The 9,784-nt window shown below is 43.7% G+C and overlaps 2 protein-coding genes across 8 annotated transcripts in view; one reads left to right on the top strand and one right to left on the bottom strand.

Moving 5' to 3' along the window:
• Positions 1-877: 877 nt before the first annotated feature.
• ddx59 (DEAD (Asp-Glu-Ala-Asp) box polypeptide 59) lies at positions 878-6,008 on the bottom strand. Its single transcript, XM_076722115.1, has 8 exons — positions 5,940-6,008; positions 4,646-5,516; positions 4,052-4,234; positions 3,850-3,939; positions 3,111-3,362; positions 1,824-1,976; positions 1,487-1,615; positions 878-1,254 (listed from the first exon to the last, which is right to left on the bottom strand). The coding sequence occupies exons 2-8, from the start codon at positions 5,492-5,494 to the stop codon at positions 994-996; spliced, it is 1,917 nt and encodes a 638-aa protein (XP_076578230.1). The 5' UTR covers positions 5,495-5,516; positions 5,940-6,008; the 3' UTR covers positions 878-993.
• A 474-nt stretch (positions 6,009-6,482) lies between these two features.
• camsap2a (calmodulin regulated spectrin-associated protein family, member 2a) overlaps positions 6,483-9,784 on the top strand; it is a 48,012-nt gene continuing 44,710 nt past the window's right edge. For 3 of the 7 annotated variants that reach the window (XM_076725542.1, XM_076725557.1, XM_076725534.1), the window contains exon 1: positions 6,489-7,137. In XM_076725542.1, coding sequence (XP_076581657.1) covers positions 6,999-7,137 — 139 coding nt within the window. In that variant the 5' untranslated portion in view covers positions 6,489-6,998. Of the gene's footprint in view, positions 7,138-9,784 lie in introns of all 7 variants that reach the window. The other 4 variants (XM_076725580.1, XM_076725565.1, XM_076725573.1 and 1 more) reach the window with 2 other exon arrangements.

Raw genomic sequence — 9,784 nt, 5'->3', positions numbered from 1 at the left:
GGCAGTCAGCTGCTAAAAGCAAAAAAACGTTAAAATGAGTTTACGGGTTAGCTAGCTAACGGAAACTTCACTCCAGTTACTCTTTTACCTACAACAATACACGACATGAAACATGTAAGACAGGCGGCTCGGTACGTCAGTTAAAACTGAATATTTATCCATTCGTATATAATATGAGTTGTGTCCAGGCGAACAGAGCTACTTTTGTTTGTTATTGTTCCTTCCTCGCTTCCGCCATCGCCCGCTTCAATTTCAAATCGAGTACGCAAGTGACAGCTGATTGGCTGAATTCTCGGAAATCGTTACGTCACGTCATGGAGGAGACATGTTGATACATGGAAACGACGCTAGGTGGCAGCACAATCAAGGGCATCCTACCCTATAGCCATTACTCATACTTTCCCGTCTAAAATTAGCACTCCACCGTTACAAAACTAACGTACACTCCATGTTAAAACAAAAACAAATGCTTTCAACTCCATCAGCTGAGGATGCAATACTGGTTGAACAAGCTCAAGAAAAGAACAGTAGGTGGACCTTGGGTTTAAGACTAAACTTTAACATTCAAGTATAGCAAAATAATGGCATCACAGACTGATTAATACACTACCTGATCTATTTCTTTAACCTTCAGACATTAAATTTGTTTCTCCTGGCCCCTTAAGCTGATCATGTACCCCAACTATCATGGTCAATATAATAGACAATGTAATTTAAAGCAGTAGTATTTTTTTGGACCTCAGCCTTTAATAAAGACACCACAGTGCACCACAGCAGTGATTAAAGAAAAGACTGTCCTTCAGCTGGACGGCATGGGTTGAAGACTGTGGACAATTCCTATATGTAAAGAAATTGTCTTAGATTCACAAGAAGATCATTCAGAATGCATCAAAGCTACATTTATTCCATAAACAATATAAAAACTTTACTGTATACAAACCAAACTAGAAGTTAGTTGCGCCAGCACAGGTATGTTCAAAAAATCCCACTGTGTTACTTTTTGCGACGGTCGTGTTTCCTTATGATGTCTAATAGATTGTTCTTAGTGACCAGCACGTCATCAGGCCCGTGCTTAGCTTTCTGCCTTTGCCTCCTCTGCTGCTCATGGAGGTGGGGTGAGTTGAGGAGCTGAGGGGGCAGGATGGACCCTGTGGGTTTGACCCTGTTCACCACCTCCAGGAACAGCCGCTTGTTGTTGTTGTTGAGAAAAGTGATGGCTGTCCCTCTGTGTCCCAGCCGGCCTGCCCTGCCCACCTGGATGGGAAGAAATGAGGAAAAAATATAGTCATTTGCTTTCTTAAAAAACATCCATTTGTATACAATATATTCTGATTTAGCTGTGAGTGCCAAATTATTAGATAATGGAAAATGGGATTCAATCTTGCTCTTTATTAATATGCTAATTAGTAAGAAGCTTCATTATTGCAAAGTGAAAATGAGGTTGAACTTAACCACTTCATCCCTCTCTACTTTGGGTATGACTAACCTGATGGACATACTCATCCATTGTGTTTGGCATGTCAAAGTTAACCACCAATCTGACGTTGACGAGGTCCAGTCCTCTGCCTAGCACACCTGTACTGATCACCACTTCAAAGTCTCCGTCCAGAAGACCCTGAGGAGGCAACAGAGCAAAGGTTACGCTGTCAGACATGTTTAGCAAACACTATGAATGACCTAATTTTCACCAAAACAAAACTCGGTTTTGGGGTTGTGGTCTTCAAGCTACAAGTTATTCAGGAGCAACACTCCTGGACACCAAACATGGGAGAGCTGCTATTCATCCACTTGACTGTGCATGTTGTGGCTGCCGCTGGCCTCACCCTGAGGATGCGGTTGCGTTCCCACTGGCTCTTGTCAGAGTGGATTGCCACAGTCTTTAGGCCTGTCACCTTGGCGACCGCCTCGCACAGCAGATCAGCCCCCAGTTTACAGTCTACAAACACCACCACTGGAGGCTGGTACAGCTTACTGTCCTGAAGAGCCACACAGAAAAACATAGGAGCGAGGTGAGATATCCTTTTTTTTTTTTTTTTTTACATTTTACAACATTTTTATTAACAGATAATAACACTGCATAGATTGAGCTACCATGTACATTGACTGTGTGATTTTTATTTCTGATTATGTTCTCAAGCTGCAAGTAAAGTTAAAATTGCTTTTGCTTTAAAGTAGGCTGTTTGCATCTGTCCTTTAATCTCAAACTGAAATAGTTATTTTCCACACTGACTAATGAAGGAAAGTAAAGGATGGGGCTTCTCTCAGCTCTTGGTCTATCGCTCTTTTTCTTATTCATACACCATGCACCTCATGAAAAGACTGTTTCAGATGATTTTCTGAGTCATGTCCACTACAAAGGTTTGGTTTTCTTACGGGAGGCCCATCCAAATCCCAGTATAATAGCCCTCCAATTCCACAGGCCTCCTGCTGGAGCCACCACTTCTCCCTGTTCACAGACAGTAGCCTTATTCTCTGAGCTGCATTAAATAACAACAGTCATGACTAACCTGGCTTATAAACAATCATCATCACAACCATCCTCTACACAGAGAAGTAGCCCCTGTTATTCACACAGTGGTCTAATGACACTTCTTCATCAGGTTAACTAAAGCAGACCCTTCCCGTCCTGCCCTGTATTAATGGTGTAAGCCATAGCTGGGATTCCTGGAGTGGAGCCATGGCTCAGGGCCCACCCATTTCCTCCAGACAGGGGCCGGGTCTGCAGCAGTGGCTATCTAAATATGGTCTAGAGAGGAGAATTGTCTTTGGAGCTTAAAGAACTGCCCAGTTAATGAAATAGCGAGCTGGTACCAGTGCGTATCAACTGTAAGCGATAAATCTACTATGAATTAAAACTGAGTTCATATCCCACTTTCTGGTTCTGCAGAGGACAATTAGACTTGGTCTCACACAGAAAAAAAACTGCTGACCTCTTAAAGAAAGCCTATGTTGGCAGTGGAAGTGAGCTTAAAGTGATACTCCACCCAAAATATATCTTTCAAGACTTTAAGTGAGAACCAGACGTCCTGAGAAAAAGGAGACTGTGTGCTATTTAAATACACACCTACAAGTCACTGTTCAAAGATCAAAACCTTAAGTCTATAACCCACATTGAGAATCTCAAACAGCTTCTTCTTCTTCGAGGGTTCCTCTACCCACAGCAGGATCTGCCTCACGTTGGCACAGGGCTGGTTCTTCTCCCCAATAGCGATACGGACAGGGTCACGTACCAATCGGCCGGCCAGCTCCTCCGTCCCTTTTGGGATGGTGGCTGACGTCAGCAGAGTCTGGCGTTCTTCGGGGACTTGCTCCAAAACCTCCAGTACCTGCTGCTGGAAGCCCATCTTCAACATAGTGTCGACCTACAGGATACAGCACAAATACAGGTGGACTTTTCAAAAGTGTAACATTTCCAAACAGTAACCCTGAACAGCACAGAGCTGCATACTTGATCCCACTTAGAGACAAAATTCAAGGATTTCTCACAACTACTATTATGTTGTTTGGTAAAATCCTCAATTTTACAGCATGTTTAGGGATATGACATAACTTAAGTTGATATTAGCTATTATAAAAACCCCTTTGTTTGCTCATCATAAATGTCAAATTTAAATCATGGGGAAATTATTTCAGAACTTCTGCTGCATCACCATGAATAAAGCTTTTCCAGAGGGTGTTGAATGCTGCCGTCTTTGGTTGATACATTCTAATTTGCTTAAAAAAAAATAAAGCTAGTTTTAATGAATGCATTAATTTGACCCGTTTTTCCCTCAAAGCCACAACATTACAGTTTTTTTTAACATTGGAAAAACTTTAAGGGCTGAACTTAAAGGGAACTGTCTGTCATACCTCATCAACCACCACAACCTTCACTTTGTCCAGCTGCACTGCCTTCTGCTTCAGGATCTCAAGGAGTCGCCCAGGGGTGGCAATGACAATCTTAAAGGGGATTAACAGAAGAAGAACATGATGATGTGGAAAGCTGTAGACTCAGAGAGATGATTTGATTGGGAGAAGGAGGAGGAAGCGACTGTAAAAACAGAGAGTGTACTTTGATGCTGCTTTTGAGGCGATGGAGTTGTGGTGGAAGCGGCATGCCGCCCACCAGCAGAGCGGTTCTCATGTTGGGGAGGCCCATCACCAGCTCTTGGGCCTGTCTCTCTATCTGAATGGCCAGCTCCCTGGTGGGGGTCAGGACGAGAGCCACAGGGCTACACGCACTGTGTGCTGGTTTCTAAAGAAGAAAACATACAGCATCTCAAGACATGTGCAAGCCAAACAGCCATTATATGAAGCAAGTGAGTCCATGGCCAGAGATGTTTTGTGAACAGTGAAATACTACTAATGTGTTTTAGTGATACTAAGTTGTTCCCCTTGAGAAGAAATTCATTCTTTTGAGTTGCTACAAAAGCAGTCTGAATACAATCTTTCAGTTTACCTACTTAAAATGCAAACACTCTCCTGCAGAACAATAATGATGATCATTCTCTAGACTTGTAGGGTCCCTTTTGACTTTGCCCCCCCAATTCTGAAATTGTCCTTTCCCAGGACAGATGTTTAAAAAGTAGCTTTCTCTGGGTATGAATGGGCAGTTTCATGGTGTAAATTTGAATGAATCAATCTGGTGTTTGCTGCATTACTATACCTCCAGTGCCCTCACTACCACTGGCAGCAGGAAGGCAACAGTCTTGCCCGAGCCTGTGTCAGCGCTGGCAATCACATCCCTGCCGGTGAGACCAACAGGCACCATTTGCATCTGGACCGGCGTGGGCGCCTCATAACCGGCTTTTTTCAGGTTGCCGCTCAGCGTGGCAGGGAAGCCGCAGTGTTCAAACTCAACGATGGGCCTCCTGACATCGCTCCCCTGGGTTTCAATGCCCAGCTCCTGTTTAATCCGCTTCACCTGCTCATCTGTCAGGCCTGATATGAACCCATCTTCCCTGTAGGAATAGCCTGCCTCATTTTCACACACTCCCCCAGTGTCAGCTGCCGGCTGCTGAGTCCTTTCATCTCCATTTTTGTCCTTGTGGTCAAACACATCTGCCCCTGTCCCCATTCCCATTTGGACCAAATGTTTGGCTTTGCACTCAAGACTGCAAACGTCGTTGTCCGTGCTGTCACAAATGTATTCCCCATAGCGACCACACATGACACAGACAGGCTCTCCTGGCTCCGGCCATCTCTGGTTCTTTTTGAATGATTTGACAGGCTCCTCCTCCTCCTCCTCCTCCTCCTCATCATCATCATCATCACTTGAAGCAGACTTATGTCCATCTTCACTCACTGACCGCTCTGTCAAATCAGCAGAGTCTGCACCTGCTTGTACTGTCTCATCCTGAGTTCTGGTGTCTTCACCTGCTCTCTCCTTCTGAAGAGGTGTCGCTGAACTGCCTTCATCTTTTCTCTCCTCTTCATCTACTTTGCGTTTCTTATTCAAAACTTGGCTGGAGCCCTGGACAGGTCTCTTCACTTTCAGGGCTCTTGGCATAAACATCTTTGATGGATTGTTTGTTAACCTGTGAGCATCAAAAAGGCGGATGTAAACGTCAAGTCAATGCCAAGGAGGGTTCGTCGCTTTAATGGTAATAGCAACTTTTTCAGAATGGTGAAACTCGTGCTTGTGCTTGTACAGCATAACGTCATTTCACAAAAATAAAATATTTCCACTTTAATTAACTGTTATTGGCTCAGAATAATATTCTCGGAGGTAAAAAGAACACGAATTCCTTCCGTAAACCGTCTTTTTTTGAACAGCAACGAAATTACACTCTCACAATGACAGATATAACGTTAATTCCTGGTTGCAACTGCGAACAAGTCAGGAACCTTCACATTTTCGTGTAGTTTGAAACATCACTTGTCAAACTACAGTTCGGCCATAACTGACTCATAAACGCAGGGACGTATCTTTGCCGAATGTGACAAAAATGAACACTTACCTCCACGAATCATCTTCCAACGGTTCAAAACAATCACCGACGCAGACTATTGACGCAACGTTGCGTTGCACGTCGGGATATGTGGTTCGTAGAACAGCCTTTTCCAGCTGTACCCCTTAGTAATTCGGCTTTATAACAGGTTTGCTTGAAGTATTTTTGACTAATCTGCTAAAAATTATTGTAAATTTTAGCTTTATATAAGTTATTCATCTGAGGCCATGTTTTACATCGTGGGTGTGGGGTGTGGCTGGAGAATTGAACAGGGCTGTCAATAATGTAACTACACTGCTGGAAGAAGTACGAGGACGTTCAAACATCAAACTAAGCTGTGCTGTGTTACGATTCTTCAAAATTAAATTAGACTGTTTTTATGGGATAAATATGTCACAGAGATACGATGCAGATCCCAATAATAAACCACTTGAAACACAGAAAAAAAATAAAATTAAATAAATACCAGACAGGGCCACAGCAACATACACCGTAAACAGAAGTGTTAACATTCCCGACAGCATTTGAAGGTACACTCCGCGCATGCGCATTGATAACAAAGGTGCAGGGCTTGGAGAGCCACAGTGCGGCACGAAAACCGCAGCACAGCACCGAGAGAGGGAATAGAGGGAGGGAATGCTATATACATAAGTTATCCATTCAAGAATAGATGGACATGAAAGAGAGAAGCCGTCTGCTTCCAGAGAACCAAAAGAATGGAAATATTTCTGTTTTCATTCCAGCTGAAGAGCACTTTTCCCCCTGAAACCCAAGGAAACCTTCCCAGCCTGGTCCGACGAAGCCCATTTCAACTGGTAACGTTAGACAGCAGAATGGATGAAAAACAGCAAGACTAGCGGCTCATTGTGTCAACGAGTCTGAATAAGACGAAGAAAAGAAACCAGCCTAACATTTTATGACTGAAAGAACCTGTAAATAGTCTCCGGAAAGACATCGCATCTCATCATTTTACAGCCGTGTATTGTTTTCCACGAAATTCCAGCACTGGGATGCTTTCGCGTTGCGTCGCTGCTTCGTAGGCTTGAAGAACACGATTGAGGGAGAAATATGGGTGAAGTTAAGGACGTCAGGGATGTGAAGAAGACCTTCGTTGCTCCAGCGATAAAGTCTTTTGAGCACTATGACTTCTCCCGAGCCAAAATCTGTTGCAGCCTCACATGGCTGGTGGCCAAAGCGTACGGGACAGGTAGGTGATCACTGTACCTGCACGGTTACCTGCACGCTGCATCAGTGTGATGACCCTGTTTTGTCAAAGACATACATGGATTATTACAGAACCTGATGTAATAAATGCATAATATACCAGTGGTTTAGAGAAACAAATATGACTCAAATCTGCCTTATACTGTGCAGACATCGTAAACTATACAGGTTCACTATGGAGTCATCATTGATTGATTGGCAGCGCTCTCTGCTAGGTTTCCTTGTAGAAATATCAGTGATTTTCCATCAGAGTAAAGCCTGTTTGGCTCACAAACGCCGTTGTGTTCTGTTGCCGTTGCCCTTTGCAGACCGTCTTAAATGAATTGCCTATTGGAAAGGCAGTAAATTGTATCCCAAGAGGGCAGATAAAACCAGTTTCTGGTGCTGGATCGCAGTGATCGATAAATGTGTCGCCCAGCTTAATGGAAAGGGAGTGTTGAGTGTAATAACACAGAGGTATGAAAGTGTCCCAAATGATGTCACCTTCAGGGCTGCTACTGCATCCAAATTTAGAAAGAGAGGCATCACATGTGAGGTTTTTTTATGCATTGCCAGCACATAAGGAGTAGGCCTACTGGTTCACAGTAATGTGGGGTAAATGAAAAGGTTTGTAGGCTTTTACCACTTGGTTCTTATATATGATGTGATATTTGATGGACTGGGTTTACCTCAGAGCATCATATCAAAGGGGGAAACCTGTTTTGTGATGCGAAAGTAGTCAGAAGTGGTTTCACGCTGCCTTTACTGTACATTATTTTCACGTTTGATGGAGCTTTCATCTTCAGGCGGGGTGTGCATGGATGTCGCCTGACTCGAAATTGCCACCCACGTTTTCAAGCTGTGCAGTGAAAGCAAAATGGCATTTCAGTCTGCTGATCTGGCCGGTATGGATAATACACAGACAGATGGGAGGGTTGGAACACAGCGGCTCCCCTCGCAGAAGATCTTCTGAGGGTCCAACAGGGCCGGTTTGTTCTATGGTTGTTTACCTGAGATGAATGATCCCGTTCTTGTCACCACATTAAGTTGTTATTGGCAGACTGTACTGCAAAGCACTGATGCCGAGAAAGCACGCAACATGCATTCATTGCACTGTGAATAATTGAAAATGATGCTGTTATTGCTCACAATTGATGGATTTGCAGGATTGGGAGGCTACACCTGCTGGAATTAAAGATGTTTTGTGTAATGAATAACATCTTATCACCCTCTGTTGTCCATCAGTCGGAATTACAACAACATGGATTTACATCGTCGGTGAATCGTCTCCTCATGCCGACATCTCTGTGACAAGCCCTCTCATGTCACGGGGACTTTGAGCTGTGGTGGTGTGTTACTGAAACACACCTTTAAGCCACATTTACACAACACAAACAGCAGGGATTCAACAGAACTGTCTGCTGAGGATTCTTAACCATCAGAGTGGAAATGTGCGAAATTGCGATGTCTGTCACCGTGTAATGGCTTCATTTTACACCTTTTATTAGCCTATTTGAGGGCGGTCTGGAAGTTTTTTGCATTTCCAGAAAGTGTGCAGACTCTTAAAAACTTGTGCACAACTTCACGCTATGCTGTGCGGTGGTATGTGACAGAACCGGGCCTGATAAGGTGACATCAGAGAACAGAGAAGCAGAGCAAGATCCCTTTACTTCCAGACCATCAATGTGGAAAAACTTGTATGATGCATGGCCGTAGAGCTGTAATTAAAGCTGCAATGCATGGCTGCTGGCCAAAAGTTAAAGAAAAAATGGCATATGCATACAAGCTGAATTAATCAAGCTGAAGCCTTAAAGCATGAAGTAGCTCAAAGAGAATATCTATGTGTGTCGCACTGAGGCCACTGTCACCGTGTACAAACTAAGGCTGAGCTTCCCAACACTGATTGTGTCCCAATTTTTCTTGTATTTCCCATGTGACATGTGAGATTCTGAGGCACGTGGCCCACACGACTGTATATGACCTTATTTCAATGCTGCCCTTAAAGTAAATGGAGTTATAATTTTCCTTTAATACAACAGAAATAAAATACGCTGCACTAAAAGTAATGAGAAATGAGCAGCAGTTTGGTCTTAAATGACAGCCTGCTCTATGGATTAGGCCAGTCTCCATTCACTTACAGTGAAAACGATTTTGGTTTAACGCTGAGTTTTAGAAAAGCTCGCCTCGGGAGTTTCTTGCTGAGGGAAACCACTGTGTGACAGCCCTCAGACGTGCAGTACAGTCAGTGCGCAAGAGCAATTATTAACCATGTTTCAGTGATACGCTTGGTTATTCACTTTCAGCGCCTGAATCATTCTAACGCCTTATTTGTCGTTTGCTATTAGAGTTTGTTGGCCCTCACTCAAAAGCCTGTTTCCCGCAGGTAGAGGGAGTATATTTGAGATGCATGGCCCTTGTGGCGAACTCCCGCTGTTTGGGAAAACAGCTTTACATTCACAAGCAGACTTCCGATCAGCGGGGTCAGTTTTCCAATCTGCCGGTTGTGATTGCATTCTGTGTGACTCGCATTTCCGACCAGACCTTTGAAAGGAAATACAGATAAAAGATCATCCAAAACACAGAACATCCCATTAAATCAGGGAGTCGCTGCACAAAGTGCACAAAGAATCAACAACAGGGAGACGTTCTTT

Source organism: Chaetodon auriga, chromosome 3, assembly GCF_051107435.1.
Source record: "Chaetodon auriga isolate fChaAug3 chromosome 3, fChaAug3.hap1, whole genome shotgun sequence".
NCBI lineage: Eukaryota > Metazoa > Chordata > Actinopteri > Chaetodontiformes > Chaetodontidae > Chaetodon > Chaetodon auriga.
The sequence above is the reverse complement of the archived record's forward strand: the minus strand, read 5'-3'. Positions and strand labels throughout refer to the sequence as shown.

Bases quoted from the DNA above. Each gene is read 5' to 3' on its own strand.
- ddx59 (XM_076722115.1), bottom strand. From the start codon at position 5,494: ATGTTTATGCCAAGAGCCCTGAAAGTGAAGAGACCTGTCCAGGGCTCC. The intron at 1,616-1,823 runs GTGAGGCCAGCG...TTGCCTCCTCAG, and splicing joins AACGCAACCGCATCCTCAGG to GGTCTTCTGGACGGAGACTT. The intron at 1,255-1,486 runs GTTAGTCATACC...CTTCCCATCCAG, and splicing joins TGGATGAGTATGTCCATCAG to GTGGGCAGGGCAGGCCGGCT.